The sequence below is a fragment of the Acomys russatus genome, chromosome 15 (genome assembly GCF_903995435.1).
Source record: "Acomys russatus chromosome 15, mAcoRus1.1, whole genome shotgun sequence".
NCBI classification, from domain to species: Eukaryota; Metazoa; Chordata; class Mammalia; order Rodentia; family Muridae; genus Acomys; species Acomys russatus.
Window position 1 is genome coordinate 39,411,435 of NC_067151.1, and position 16,591 is coordinate 39,428,025.

Here is a 16,591-nt window from a genome sequence, read left to right on the forward strand (position 1 = left end):
ATAACACATTTGTGCAATGTTATAAACCTAGAATTGGTAGTATCAGCATGCAAGTTCAAATTTTGTTTCATGACCCTTTTCCTAATTGCTGTACCATAAATATGTAAAAGATGATCAAATTAAATGTCAAAATATATAAAGAATATGAGTGGAGTTGGGGATATCAAAAGAGAAATATTAATGTTTAAATCTAGCAGGAAAACTCCGGGATAGAAAAAAAAGCACTTTGTGGTTAAAGTAGTGGGAAAAAAAGGAGTTACTTCTGCTAAAGGGTCTGGGAACATGAAATGAGGGCCAGAATAAAGTTTTGAAGTTTAAAAATATCAAATTAAACAGTCTTGGCTCAAGTGGAAAACATCCAGAATAACAAGGCATGTTTTCAGTGTTAGGGTTTATCTGGTAGCTTCGTGTGCGGCAGCATGAGCCAAGTGGATAAAATGTCTATTGATTCCACAGCACATTTGGCAGGTAGAGGTCGGGCTTTCCCAGAGAATGCAGGGGTCAGGGGAGTTAGAAATTTCTCCCATTATCTGTCCCATCTCATGGTCACTCACACAGCCATATTTTAGTCCTTTTTATTTTAAATTAGACATCTCTAGATGGAGGGATTGTATGCAGGTAAGTATCCTTGTTATGATTTTTATAGTTTGCAAAATGCCACTGAAGAGCGGAAGTGGTCAGTTATAAGTTCTTTCTTACAACCGGATGTGAAGCTACTTCAAGAAGTTCACTTACAAAAGAAAGAGCATTTTTAAAAAAATCTCATTCTTACTCTAACGAATTTTCTTTTTACTAATATATTACAGGCAGAAATTTTAACAAAGATGGAGACCTCGTTGACTGGTGGACACAGCAGTCTGCAAATAATTTTAAAGACCAGTCACAGTGCATGGTGTACCAGTATGGCAACTTCACATGGGACCTCGCAGGTGGACAGCATGTATGTTCAACATTGTCCGGAAAAGCTTCAGGCATTCAATCATTTGTGAAACACTGGTGCTTTCTATAACAATCCTAATAAAGAATCTTTCTTTAAACAGCTCAATGGAATTAATACACTAGGAGAAAACATTGCCGATAATGGAGGTATTGGCCAAGCATACAGAGTGAGTATTTATGTCTTATTCCTATTTCAGTAGAGGTGGTGCTCATTTATCATATTTACCCATTTCTTTGAAGCTTTTTATAAGAGGCATATATAAGCAGGAAGTGAAGAATGGAAATTGGCAATCACGTGAAGAGCAAGATGGCTGTACATATGTTCGTCATAAGGGTCAGGACGGTTGATAGGATGTTATAGAGCTGAGGTAAAAAGGAAGCCCTGAACGTTATGACCAAAGACAGGAGAAGATGCAGAAGCCTGTAGAAGACACAAAATATTTCTAAGAAATAACCCCTGCGGTAAATTTCTTAGTAAAGATGTCCACGTAGCGATTATTTTAAGGTCATTTACCAATGTAAGTGGGCCCTCAGCTTCCCAGCAGGTGAGGCAGCCTGTGGAGGTGATAATTAGCATAAGCTGCAGAGGTAACATTAAGCCACAGTCTGCTCACTGAGAAACAGTTAAAGACATAATTGTCATATGGCTCCAGTATATGGCCATGCAGCTGGCCCAACTATTATTCTTCAAGAATTATTATCGTTGGAATATTTATTAGATTCACAGTTAGCCTCCCACTTATATTTGCAAAGAAGAAGTACTTTATTTACTTATTCTTTTGAGAATCTCATATATGAGTATTCTACTTATATCATTTTCACACCCTCCTCTCCCCTCAATTCCTCCTGTGCCCTAATTCATAACCTCCTCTTCTTTATTATCTCATATATATATATATATATATATATATATATATATATCATATATATGGATTGGATACTCATCAGGAGACTCATCCCTGTAAAAATTGAATCTCTTCCCTCTTAGGCTGCCACTAACTGCCTATAGCTCTTCATCTCAGGTGGAGCCTTGTGACATTTTCTCTATCTACACTGGCATGTTGACTGGCAGTATCATTTTATAGGTCTTGTTTAGGCAACCCTATTGCTTCGACGCATGGATGCGGCTTCCCTGTAAAGTATAGAAGGCATAATTTCCCAACAGGGATCCAGATCCTCTGGCTGCTGCAGTCTTTCCACCTAAGTACTTTTAAAGGCTTTGCTTCAGTGGTAGCACTATTTTAGGGCCTAATTATGTAGCAACACAGCTCACATAAAAGATGTCAGTAATTGAGGATGTGAGTAGGAATGAAAAGAGGATCCAGTGAATGCCACTGTGTCAGAGAAAATAGGGAATTCCCCCAAAAGCTGGAAGAATGGTATTTCTAGAAGCAACAAGAAAGAATGAAGATGACTTTGAGTGTACCTCTTGACCCTAAACCAGCCCATGTATGAGAGAATGAGCAGTCGACTTGAGATAAGGTATCCATGAGAGAGAACCAGGTTCTCACAAGTGGGTTGGGTGGAATGTTTGAGGTCATTACGGCAATGTGGAGGGTTAGGGAAAATAGAGGCATCACAACAGAAGAGAGAGATGACTGGTGGGACCTACAGTGTGCCCATAACACAGCGTCATCCAAGTATGAGGCCTGGAAGATGAAGTCAGATAAAAGTTCCAGCCCATCACAGCGGGATGGTACATTGCTACTACTTGGAATGCTGCATAATTAATGTTTCTGTTTCTCACTAGGTGGCAAATAGCTTGCATTTTCTTTTTTTGGGTACTGGATATTTTTTTATTTAGTGTTTTTTTTATTGTTTTATTTTAGTGTTTATTTTATTTTAGTATTTATTTTAGTGTTTTATTTTTTTATTTATTAAGCATTATCCTAAGATATAGCTAAAGTCATTGGAAGTGGTTTGCTCCTTCTTGGACATGTTTGTACAACTTCTTAGCTACAACTGGGATAGTGCTTTGTTTAGAGGCAATTGATCCCTAGTACTGAGCTCAGATCCTGCCCAGTAGATCTCCAGTGTAGATATCCTGCTGTGCCCCAGGCCTTGTGATCTGTAATCCTTTGGGGGTAATCTCCAGATTAACACAAAGCTGAATATTCAAAGGTAACCTACTATGTTCTTGGCATCGTCTTTCAGAATTTTAATTCCTTAGTACCCTGGCCAGTGTAACCCCTAATGGTCTATTTATTTTCAACTCAGAGTCCCCTAGGCTTCCACTGACTTTTCCTTCCCTTCGCTATGACATAAATGCTCATGGACAAAGAATGTGAGCCTGTTACAGAACTTGCCTTTGTTGTTAACCATCTCTAGGATGGTTTCCTGTGTAAGGTGTGATGTGAAAGACTGATTTTCAGTATTATGCCAGTCACTGTTGCATGTGTTTCAAATCATCACTTCTGTTGAGTCGGCAGCAGTCCGTGTTGGAAATGGTAGGTGTTAGTGATTAGCGCTTTTGATGACTCTGATCAACTACTCTCTTGCAGCAAGCTGAAAGCTGCAGTAATAAGAGAACAATCGTACAAATATTTACAACACTATGTGAGTTCTTGGCATGTAAGCCTTGCCCCTCTGCTAGACTGTTAACTCGCTAAGTGGGTGGAGGTATAAGCCTTGCCTATATCCCAAAATCTTTAGACAGTAAAGATTTGGTAGTCTATGATAATGGTAAAGAGGAAGAAATGAAGTCTATTTTTAACTAGGTAATTGATGGATGTTCTTTATAAGGAGTTTGAAAGGGCTGACTGTATGTCTCAGTGAGTAAAGGCACTCGCCACCAAACTTGACTACCTGAATTGCATCCCTTAGACTCATTTGGTGAATGGAGAAATCTGGCTCCTGCAAACTGTCCTCTGACCTCCACACATGCACTATGCTGTGCACCCACAAATAAATAAGCAAATGTAATTTTTTAAAGAAATTACAAATATCCTCCCAGGAAGCTTATTATTGATCCATTTTTATATTATATGCAGCAGAGCCAAACCAAATTTCTCAATAGCGAATATACATCTTTAAAGTTTCAGAACATTTTCTGATATTCAAGTGGCCTTTCTCCTGATGGTTTTGTACTTTAGTCTGTTTGGTCCAGTATTGAGGGGATCAGAGTAATTGCTTATCCTTGATTTCAGGATCATAGGACACTAAGCCCCTAAGGACTCTCAAAAAGGATCCTTTAACTTTTGGCAAATATCACTCAGACTAAATCTGGTGTGAGCCTCCCTTCCTAAGAGTAGTAACTAAGCTAAATATAGCAATTGCAGATGACTCCCTTGGCAACCCATTTCTCCAGTGATCTGGACGATGTTGAGGTAGGATTTTCATCATGTATTCAAGTCATCCTTTTATAAAACTGACATTTAGTGTGATCATCTGACCTACCAAGATCTTGTTATCTGCTAATCAGTCTGTATTCTCTCCGAGCAGATGTTTTCTAGCCTTCTTCCTGATCCATGAAAGCATCACAGGGTGCCGTATATATCTAAGTGTATTATTATAGTCATCTGATAGAAAAGACACATCTCTTTTGCAATATGTTTTGGTATAAATTTGTAAATTACACACTTTTATTTTACTCCATAGGCCTATCAGAATTATGTTAAGAAGAATGGTGAAGAAAAATTACTCCCTGGAATTGACCTAAATCACAAACAACTCTTCTTCTTGAACTTTGCCCAGGTAGTATATCTTTTGTGATGGATACTTTCACCCAAGCTGGATTTTGCATGCTGAGTTTTCTTTCTTTAAGCACTTGGGACAGAGACTTTGACTTGACTAACTTGTATTATTTGCAACAAGATTGTCAGGTCACGTTCACTATAAATGATTATGTTCCTGGTTGCCTTTCACTGAGCGTTATTTGAAGGGTTAATGATTGAATGAAAATTCCAAATTAATTTTGCTTCTCCCCTAACCTACTCACAATGCTTCATGATTACACTGTCTATTCATATCTAGGTATGGTGTGGGACCTACCGGCCAGAGTATGCAGTCAATTCTATTAAAACAGATGTGCACAGTCCTGGAAATTTCAGGTATGTAGTTATAACTAGCAGCCAGGTTGCTCCAGCATTGGCTCCATTACTTCCATGTTTCAGATTTGGCTTTTTCTAATTGTTATTCTATGCCATTTAAGAATATTTGAGTGTGTCCATGTATATGCATGTATCCATCCATGTGTTTGTGTGTGTGCTTGTGTGTGTGTATGCTTGTGTTTGTGTGTATATATTTGAATTTATGTGTGTATAAGTGTGTGCTTACGTATATGTGCATATATATGTATCATGCACATGTGTTTTTATGTATGTACTGTATGTGCATGTGTCTATGTATATGTCAAAGATAGAGCTCAACAGATCACACCAGGTAATGCTTCCACAAGCACAGCTCTGACTGTTTTGTCCTCCAGAATACATTTGTCCAAACCAGCACCTGATGGGTTGCAAAGATGTCATTTCATAACAATGACTTGATGAAACCACCAGCTAGTACAACATATTTCTAGGAGGCTGTAAATGTGAATTCCAAACTCCAAAGAAAGACATTCATTCTACTAGTTGGAAGTTCTCCAGCACTTAATAACCTTATCTCCAACACTCCAGGACTCAGTACATTACAGCCGAGGTCAAAGAACAGCCCAGCAAGGCTACTAGGGGATGCTGTTCAGGGCAGAAGAATGCGAACATGTAAGAGAGAGATCAGCGAAGTAGAACAGAATCATTGTAACCAACCTTTGAATGTTGAATTCTACATCCCTGGGTCAATTAGGACTGGCATCTTAATATAGTTCCCTTCTCTAGCACTGTAAAATCCAACACCCACTTGCTGATCAACAGCACCTTCCAAGAAGAAAACTGAAAAAGAAATTAAAAATTTTGCACTTTGGAAAACAGGGTTTGAGAGCAAAAAAATACATTATTAACTAAAAGTATTTAAACTTTATCTAAAATGAATGTGAATACATTAATTTTCTAACTAGTGAGAGAAAAAAATAAATTTAGTTGTAAAGTCATAAGCAGCATACTTAAACATCTTACATTTTGGTGAATGCATGTGGCTTTTCCTAATGCCATCACTGTCACTGTCACCAGCATTATATATCCTCTGCCTTAGCAATTCCTTAAAAATTCCTTCACACAACAGCTTATTGCATTTTGCTCTCCTTGTAATGTGAGCCAAAGTTAGTCCTGTTAACGTGCCCTTACTAACTAACTGTTTTTGGTTAGCTTCTTTCCAGAGAGCACCATTGTAGAGCTATTCCCACTATGATTTAATCCAAGAGACTTTTAGCTTAATTTTTAAAACTGTTTTTGTTGGTGCCTTTCCTTCCTTCCTTTTTTCCTCTTTTCCTTCCTCCCTCCCTTCCTTCCTTCCTTCCTTCTTTCCTTCCTTCCTTTCTTTGATTTCCAACACTGCCAAGTTTTAAAAAAGTGTTTCTGTTGTGGCTGTGGTTGTTCTTAGAAGTTAAAAATACAAGAATATACTTCTGAGGATAGCAGAGAACAATCATAAATGCATGACAACCAGTTTGTCATATGCCCGCTCTGTATGTTCCAATGAACACAGGCAGAGCTCTATAAAGATCTAGACTCCCACAGGGCTTAGGATTGGGCTGCTGAATGGCCTGCCATCCTTGGAGAATACGGTGTTGCACATTTGCTTTTAACAAGTAAAAGTTGTGTCTTTTGAGCACTGACTTTTTTATCTTGACCACTGGATTAAACTTTTTGTTTAAAATACATTTCTAACATATTTGCTTTAACACAATCTCATGGGTCATACTTGATGTTATTTTGTTTTGATAAAATGGGCCACTGTTACTATTATTAGTTATGCTTTAGTCTCTTAACCTAGTGAAATCCTCATGACTAGAGTTTCCAGGCCAGTGTGCCTGTGCTGGTGATGGTGTCCTTGTGTCCAGGCCAGTGTGCCTGTGCTGGTGCTGGTGTCCTTGTGTCCAGGCCAGTGTGCCTGTGCTGGTGATGGTGACCTTGTGTCCAAGCCAGCGAGCCTGTGCTGGTGCTGGTGACCTTGTGTCCAGGCCAGTGTGCCTGTGCTGGTGATGATGACCTTGCATCCAGGCCAGTGTGCCTGTGCTGGTGATGGTGACCTTTTCCTTCTTCTTTTGCCTTTTGTTAGAGTTTTTCTGCTTCTTTGTCTGTGTCCTAAGACTAGACTAGCCATCTTTTGATCTCTGGCCTCAGTTTCTTCGTATGGAAGGACTAAGCTACAGAGAAAATTGCTGGAAGATTCATATTAATGGATCTAAGTGCCTCTTACTTATACATACTTGAACATTATTACAGGGATTTTGTTTTAAGATTACTTGGTAAAGAGTTTTCTGCACAAAGTTATGGACTTTGAGGGCCATAGAAATGGCTCAGAAGTTAAGAGTGTTTACTGCTCTCACAAAGATCGTGGGGTCCATTCCCAGCACATGTGTCAGGAGGCACAGAACCACATGTGACTCCAGCCCTAGGACACTTAATGCCCTATTCTGGCACTAAGAATGCATATAGTACACATACATACATGCAGACAAAACAGTCATACACATAAAGTAAAAGTAAAACATCTTTAAAAAATCAGTTATAGACTTAACACCATTTCCAAGTAGTTCTGTGCTGGTAGTTGCTTACTTACTCTGTTTGCATAATTTAAGATGTCAACGAGTGCTGCTTAAGTAACTCAAGGAGGTAAGTGGGTGACTGGGTTCTATCCTAGTATTTGCATATAGACATGTGAAGTCATTTATATCTTTATTTTTTTGCTTCTGACACTAAAGATATCTCTATTTTTCATTCATACTAAAAGAAGTATGTGCATATTTTAAGATTAAAAAGAGGGCTAGCCTTTTGTCAAGGAAATTACTATTCTCTGGAGGTAAAAGGATTTCCTTGGCAAAGGTTGAGGTTACGTTTACTTTTGGAAACAGGCTGTTTCCTGACCATTCGAAGTAAAACATATTTTAAAGCACTTTAAAAACCAACAGTCCTTGAGTTATTAGTCAAAGCTGGTGTGTGGTGCTTAATCTAAAAGCATTTTCAGAATAGAGGAAGATTATTAACCCCATACTTAAGCAGCTACACCATCAAGAACAAAAGATGAATTATTTCAAAGCTGAAGCTTCAATATGTTTATAAGAATAATATTTTATGCAGCTACTTTCAACCATTATGCGTACTTAGTTTCCTTTCGAATGGTAGTATGCTTATGTCAACTGCTCTTTGAAATGTTTCTTCCATTCATCTTAAATAATCATTATTATTGTTGTTGTTGTTATTATTATTATTATTACAATCATAATTTACAATTATCAGGATGGCTTTTCATGAGTTGTCTAACAATACAGTTAGTATATATTAATCTACATATTTTATTCTGTGTAGTGGAATATGTGTGAAGTCAACATGATTTTGTCATGAAAAAGTCGTAGTAACTAGTAAATCATAATGACTGAATAGCCTTTTTATAAATGGAGCCAGTTAAATTTGAATTTAAGTCATTAGTTTTAAATAACTAATAACAGGGTGTCAGAGGATCTACTAACTGAAAACAATTTATTCAGTAATTTAAAAAATCCATTTACTAGCCAGATATGGTGATATAAGCCTTTGATCCGAGTACTTGGGAATCAGGGGCCAGCTGGTTAAAATGCGTTGAAGGTTAGCCTGGTCTACATAGTGAGTTCCAGGACACCTAGAGGTACAGAGTGAGATTCTGTATGGAAAAAAAAAAAAAAACAAAAAACAAAATAAACAAAGTGTGTGTGCGTGCATGTGTGTGTGTACACACCCCAACCAAGGACAATGCATGCAGACAACCTAGACCCCCATGTTCAGATGTATCCAAAGGACAACTAATTCTCAACGTGGGAGCAGGAGAGACTGCCGCTGAACCTCTGACATGCACTCTGGTGCCCACAACCGGATCACTTCCCCTTGGCAGGGCAGCTTTGTGAGCACAGTGGAAGGGGCAGAGGAGGGAGGAGGGATGCCAGCCGGAAGATAAGAGCAAGGGAGAACAATCGGGATGTAATGTGAATAAATTATAATTTAAAAAATTTAATTCACTTATTAAAAAATAAAGTAAGAAAATGAATTATAGGTCTAAAAAGTCCAGTTCAGTCACATAGATGTTTAGCTCCCTAGATCTTTGATGTTTTTAATACAAATGATTATTTCACAGGACATCATAGCACCAGCACAATTGACTATTTTAAATAATAGAGTAAAAATTTTGAATGGATCTTGTTAAGGAAACAATGACAATTTTTATCTTCTGCTACTAAAAATCCAAACACAAGTGCTAGAGTTTTAATGTAGCAGGAAATTCATGTAAATATTGTATGCAACACTAGCAAAATATGACCTCACTCTTAAGAGATTCATTGTGTTTAAAATGTACCCAGTCTTTCAAATGATTATTCATATAACCTATCCAAATATTTGAATATATAAATGTCCTCAAACACTAATTACAAACCTGAGAAATAACGAGAAGCCTTGGAGTGATGCCGCCCTGATTATGCAGAGTCAGACTACCTTTAGTGGGAAAAGAGGAAACACAACGGAGATGCAGAGCTGTAGGTCCATGTGCTCCCTGTATCGGCGGCGCTAACTGGCAGTGGTGCTTTCCCAGGATTACCCTTCCTTGGAGGTCACACGCCTTTCATCTCAACAGAAGCATGTGGGTCTCTATGAGTCTGAAGCTAGCCTGATATACATGGTTAGACCCTGTCTCAAAAAAAAGCAAAAACAAACAAACAAACAAACAAAAAATGAAACAAAAGAAAGAAAGACAAAAGAAGAGAAAGGAAGGAAAGAAAAGAGAATATAATGTAGAATTAGGGCAATTTTTCACTGATGAACTTGCTCTTCTGTATCTACAATGAACACTGAGAAACGGGTTTACTTACATAACAGCTAAAAACTGGGGTTCTTCCATTTTTCACATACAAACCCCCCCAGGGAGCTCCTTCCTCTGATTAAGGGTCCCCAGCCACCATCACTGCCCCCTCCCCAGTTTCTAAATGCTGTCTCCACCCCTACTGAAAGAGTGGGGAAGCCTGGACTCTAAAAAGAGTCAAGACCATCAAAGCGATTAACTTCTAAGATGTTTCTTTTTTCTCTGCAAAGAGGTATTGCCATGCAGCCCGGGCCAGTCTTAAACTTGCTGCCTTCTTGTAGCTTCCAAATCAGATTAGGTCATAGCCTTCAACTGAAGCCTGCTGTGGCCGTCCAGATCCTGGACACCTGAGTGCACAATGTTGACACAGCTGCCACTCTTCATGTTGGGGCTCTGGAGCATCCAAATGCCATTCTATCAAAGGACCTGTCAAGGCCTTCCTTGTTTACGGTGGAGGAATGCTTATGTCGTTCCTAAAACCCTTAGAACGGCATCCAAGTCCTGTACAGGCCGGTTGTCTCCGTCCCAAGTGTACTTGCAGACATAACACCTTCAGCATTGACACCCCACCCTTAACCTCAAGGAGATATATGTTTAAGACTCCCCGTAATAATCCCAAAGCACAAGCAGCCAAAAGGTTGGTGTCTTCCCCAGGGACAGGGAGTTGAGGTAGTGGCTCGGATGAAGGAGCAGCTGAGTGGGTTAAAGGATGACACAATGGGCAGTCAGGTTTAGACACAGCCTAGGCAGATCTTCTCTTTTCTTCAGTGAGGACCAGGAAAACAATACTGCCTTTCTCTTCTACTTGTCCCATAGTAACGAACAAACAAGCACCTAGGCACGTTTTCCTTCATCCTGTCCTTTGCTGTGTGCATTTTTCATCATGACCACATGACTGGTCATTCATTCAGCATGTGCTGAGTCAGCAAGTGCATACACACACACACACACACACACACACACACACACACACACACACACACACACATATCCCTTAGCAGAAAGCAGGCCCCCATGAGCAGCAGTTTGCTCAGAGTTGATAAGGATAGGGCAGGTAGAAGGGAGTTAATTTAGACAGCAGTTAGAGAATGCTGTTATCCTGGAAAGGGTTATCATTGTCAATGATGAAACATCGTGGTTAAGGCAACTTGGGGAGGAGAGGGTTTATGTGGCTTCTGCTTCCAAAGCACTGTTCATCACTGAAGGAAGTCACGACAGGGACTTGGAGGCAGGAGGTGCTGCAGAGGCCATGGAGGGGTGCGCCTCACTGGCTTGTTTCTTTCTAGTGTCTTGCTTAGCCTGCTTTCTTTTATTATTATTATTTAATTAATTTATTCAGATTACAACTCAATTGTTATCCCATCACTTGTATCCTCCCATTCCTCCCTCCCTCCCGCTTTCACCCTATTCCCCTCCCCTAGGTCTATGACAGAGGGGACGGACCTCCTCCCCCACTATATGGTCATAGGCTATCAAGCCTCATCTTGGTAGCCTGTTTATTCTTTTTCTGAGTTCTGCCACGCCTCCCCACCAAGGGGAGGTGGTCAACTATGGGGCACCAGAGTTTATATCAGAGTCAATGCCCACTCTCCACTTAACTGTGGAGAACTTCCTGTCCATTGGGTAGATCGGAGTAGGGGCTCGATGTTTACTACTTGTATTGTCCTTGGTTAGTGCAATAATTTCAACAACCCCACCCCCCCGGCCCTGATCCACCTGTCACAATTTTCTTCAGCCTGGTCTACAAAGTGAGTCTAGGACAGCCAAGGCCTCACAGAGAAACTTTGTCTCAAAAAAAAACCAAAAAACAAAATAGTAGGGGCCAGGCGGTGGTGGCACACACCTTTAATCCCAGCACTTGGGAGGCAGAGACAGGTGGACTTCCATGAATTCGAGGCCAGCCTGGGCTGTAGAGTGAGTTCCAAGACTACCAGAGCTGTTAAACAGAGAAACCCTGTCTCAAAAACAAAACAAAACAAAAAAATCAGCCTGCTTTCTTACAGAACCTAGGACTCCCAGCCCAGGGGTAGCACCACCCACAATGGGCCCTCTCATATCAATCCATAGTTAAGAAAATGCTCTACAGCCTTGCCTACATCCCAGTCTTATGGAGGCACTTAATTGTGGTTCTCTCCTCTGGGATGACGTTAGCTTTTGACAAGTTGACATAAAAGCTGCCCAGGAGATGACGATGAAGGCTGGAAGGGCTCAGCTATGTCCTGGGTGAGAAGTGATTCCCCCAGCTAGTGGACTTTATTACACTAGAGGGCCATGGTGGGTATGAGGAATGAAAGTATATCAGTCTGCCTAGAAACGTACAAGAAGAACATTATGACGGGCGGATCTGGGCCCAGGGGTCCTGCTCAAACTATGCCACCAGCCAAGGACAATACAAGCTGTAAACTTCAAACTCCTACCCAGATCTAGCCAATGGACAGGACATTATTCACAGTTGAGTGGAGAGTGGGGTCTGACTTTCACATGAGCTCTGGTGCCCCATATTTGGCCACGTCCCCTGGATGGGGAGTCCTGGTGGCACTCAGAGGAAGGATGGCAGGCTACCAAGAAGAGACTTGATACCCTATGAGCATATACAGGAGGAAGAGGTCCCCCTCAGTCACAGTCATAGGGGAAGGGAGTAAGGGGAAAATGGGAGGGAGGGAGGAATGGGAGGATACAAAGAATGGGATAAGAATTGAGATGTAATATGAATAAATTAATAAAAATTTTTTTAAAAAAAGAAAGTATATCAGTCTGGCCTAGTTTGAGTTGCATAGGGAATTTGAAGGAAAATGCACTTCTATGTGCACTAAGCCTGGATTTCCTCCAGGTGTTGCTGGAATTAGGTATAAGAATTATAGATTCTGGCTTAATTTCTTAAAGATCATTCAGACTTCTGTATGTAGAATGTCTGGAGGGCAGACAAGTGCTGAGGTGTGTACATGAACTTGCCCACCACATACAAAGAGGTCCTTCATCCCTTCCTCTCCCTCTTCCATCACTGCAAAGCACTTGCCTCCAGGCTTCACCCCCCAACCTTAGAAGAGGGTAGTATGGTCCCTGCAGGAGGAAAAGGGAAGGGGCTGTCTCAGGGCTGATGAGATAGTGTCACCTCTGCCTCCTGTTCTTGATCTGCCTCTCACTTGAAATGCTGCTCAATTCAGACAGTGGCTTGAACAACTTTGTTTTGCCATTGGCGCCAAAAATAAAAAGAAATAGGCATTTTTGTCCAGCCCTTTCAGTTACTGAGGCTGAATTCAGATTCTGATATGCAGGGAGTCCTTTGGGAATAAAAAGAAAAAAACCCTCTATGTTCTTGACTAAATCAAATCAACAAAGGTCTACTAAAAGAAGGTGAAGGAGAGAATAGTCAAAATATAATATTTTATATACTCATGTGTATGTATGTATGCATATATATAAAATTTTCCAATAACAGCTAATCAATTAAAATGTGAAAGAAATATATACTTAATAAAAACATTGAAATAGCTTTCTAAAATTATTGACTATTAGTATGCTATTATCATAAAACAACCTATTAAAACACTGTTTAAATTGTTATCTGAGTCCTCTCAAGAAACAATGAAGAGTCATGATTGTTTTTATCCATACACTAAACTCTTCTCACAGAAACACACTTTCAAATATTAATTGTTCATCTATCTTAAACAAGCATATAACATACTTTAAAATTAGAGATCCTCCTTATCTTACAGTCTAGTGATACTGTAAGCACAGCTTTGAAAAAATGTATCAGGTGCATCCTTCAGATACAAGTCTTGAAAAGTCTTCAGAGTGGCTCCAAACTCTATGCTCTTGACTCCTACTTGGTTACCTTCACACTTAAGAGCAGGGTTAATGAGAAGGGTCTAACTCATCATACCAAGATTCTACTTCTAAATTCACTCATTTGAGCTGCATAGAGAACTTCTGCTTGTGGGGGAGCTGGGGTAGGGGTTGGAGAGATGCCTTAGACGTTATAGGCTAGGCTCACAAGGCAAAACGCAAGAGGATTTCTCTGGTCTCCAGAGTGATATGGAACACTGTGTCCAGTGCTGACGGTAACTCTTTGTTTGTTTCAAAGGATCATTGGGACTCTGCAGAATTCTGCTGAGTTCGCAGATGCCTTCCACTGCCCCAAGAACTCTTACATGAATCCAGAGAGGAAGTGTCGGGTTTGGTGATCTTCACGAGTGGAGCGTCTGTGGCAAGACTCACCAAAGCTACAGAAACAGGACCTCTCCCTTCAGAGAAAGTGGGCCCTGGAAGTTTCTGTGGCTACTTGGGGGGGCAGATCCCAGAGAGGAACAGCTAGCATAAATGAAATTAGATTATCAAGTCTGCCGTGAATGGGAAGGGAGGGAGCCTAAGGTCTAGCAAATCAATCACTTCACCGTGTAAATAATGATTACTTCCGAACGGTAGTATTACCGTTGATTTCTGCTTCTCGTACAGACTGCAAGTTAATGTTGTCTGTAGAGAACAGTGTTAACACTCGGGACAGACTACGACTTCTGATCAAGGGGGAGAAGACGTTGAATACAGTTGGCCACCAAAGCACACCAATGATTTGCCTCAGCACTCACTTTTGTTTGCCACATTCACGCTCCTTCAAAACTCTCCCAAAGAACTCCCATGCAAACTGTGGCCTTAAGGCTTATGTAGCTTTGAACTTGTTTGAACATATAGACTATTCATTCTTTCAGCATCACTTTAGCTTAAGTACTCTTAGAGCAAAAATGAGCATCTGAAACTGTGATGTTGAGTTTCTTGAGGCCCAGCACGGTTTTTTTTTGGGGGGGGGGCATTTCTTGCTCTCTCAGACCTTAGTCTTCTGAAGGATTCGTAGTAATGTATAAAGAATAATTATTTAATTATTAACTACATTTATGACTGAATAACCATCGTTATAGGTAATCATTAAATATTGAAGTTATGCAGCCAAGACAGTTACAAAAAATCTGTAGCTTGATGTACAGATGAAAACTTGAGACTTTTTTAAACCTGTAAATCATATTGATGAAAAGCTTTAAGTACAAACTCTGGGGATGAAGATCACCATTGAACTGCTGTCTAGAGATTCATAATAGTTGTGGTTTATAAACAGCATTTTCAAAATTAAACCTGTCCCCAAGAGTGACTAAGAAAGGGCCGAACTGTATCTGTGTTGCTCCCTGAGTCCTTCAGGTTTGTCATTTGATGGAAAGATTTTGATAATAAATTGAAGTTGTGAGCCCCTCACTAGGCTTGTGTGCAAGCCATCTAGCTCTAGAAAGCCCAAGACTGAATAGAGATGGGACGCCTCCACCGGACCTGCTTCGTCAATTCTACATCTCGTGGACTCTCATTGGATATACCGAGGCGAGGCGCTCATATTCCTTTCTTGCCCCCCTCTTTGCTTTAGTGCATCTCACTATTCAATTAAGAATTTACAAAAGAGGTGCATCCCTACAACCTTTTCTTTTTTTTTTTTTTAAACAAAAAAGGTGACAATGAGAACATTTCTATCCAAGATATTGGTTTTCATGCCTCTTGAAAAAAAAAAGGCCCATTTGCTTGTGAAAGTTTTACAGTATAACATATAAAACTGCACAGAACAAAACTGTATAATTCAGAGGACTGCCTTTCTCTGAACACAGAATTACAGCTAACACCTATAAGAAATGGAACATGGTAGCTCCCCGCCATCATCACTTCAGTGCTTTCCATACATTGTCCAGGTCCAGCATCATGCACTAGCCTTGCCCCATTCTCTTTCAGTTAGTCATGCGTTCTTTCTTACTTTACTTCTCTCTGCCTTACATTTGTAAGACTTGGCTGTATGGTTGGTTTGTGTGTGTATCTGTCGTTGTCAAAAAAGAGTCTATTGTGTGACTACACTACAAATATCCCATATTATTGTTGATGGACTCTTAGGGAATATTCTGGTTTGGATTGTTACAAATGATATAACTATGCATTATTAATTGTGCTTATATATTCATCTTTACTTGAAACATCAGTGGAATCACTTCCCCAAGTCATTCCAGACATAATCATAAGTATTGAAAACACAGTTTCAGACTAACCACAAATATCCTTACCCTTTTTATCCCTTTTAAAGCAAACACTATTATCATGGATAATTATAATAGAATTATATTACTATTTCTTTGAAATGAACTTAAATATACTTGAGTATTATTTGTAGTGGTGGTAGTAGATTTCAGTTAAACAGCTATCTCTGGGTTATTTTTATCCACATCCTGTCATAGCAACCAAAGAGACAGATGTCAAGAGTAACTAGTACAGATTGTAAACGGCTGCTAGCATCTCCACTGGTAGTTCATTAAAGCATCAAGCACCCATTTCTGTGTAACAGCAACTCTGGTGCCTAGATTCCCTACTGTACATAGAGCATAGAACATTTTTTGGGCTAAAGGACAGAAAGTAAGACTAGCATTTTGACCTTCTAACTCACACATATAGACATCACTAGTTGTAGCTGGTATGTGTTCTCTCTCTTAATTCTTACTGGCCATTTGTCACATGACATAAGATATATATAATCTCAGACCTAAATCCACTTCCACCATGTTTAAGGTCTGGTCAGGGAGAGATTATAAGCAGAGACACCAAGGCTTGAGAGCTGCTGTAACTCAGCAGGGATGACAAGATGAAGCTCCTGGTAATATATGTTGGTTTCCATACCACAGTGTCTCTATACAATGTGAAAGGTTGCTCCCCA

General features: G+C 39.9%; 1 protein-coding gene across 2 annotated transcripts in view; it reads left to right on the forward strand.

Annotated features, from left to right (window-relative positions):
- Nucleotides 1-14,173, forward strand: part of Mme (membrane metalloendopeptidase) — an 85,309-nt gene extending 71,136 nt beyond the window's left edge. For both annotated transcript variants that reach the window (XM_051157244.1, XM_051157243.1), the window contains exons 19-23: nt 807-940; nt 1,041-1,106; nt 4,537-4,632; nt 4,912-4,988; nt 13,949-14,173. In XM_051157244.1, coding sequence (XP_051013201.1) covers nt 807-940; nt 1,041-1,106; nt 4,537-4,632; nt 4,912-4,988; nt 13,949-14,048 — 473 coding nt within the window. In that variant the 3' untranslated portion in view covers nt 14,049-14,173. The remainder of the gene's footprint in view (nt 1-806; nt 941-1,040; nt 1,107-4,536; nt 4,633-4,911; nt 4,989-13,948) is intronic.
- The last annotated feature ends 2,418 nt before the right edge of the window (nt 14,174-16,591 follow it).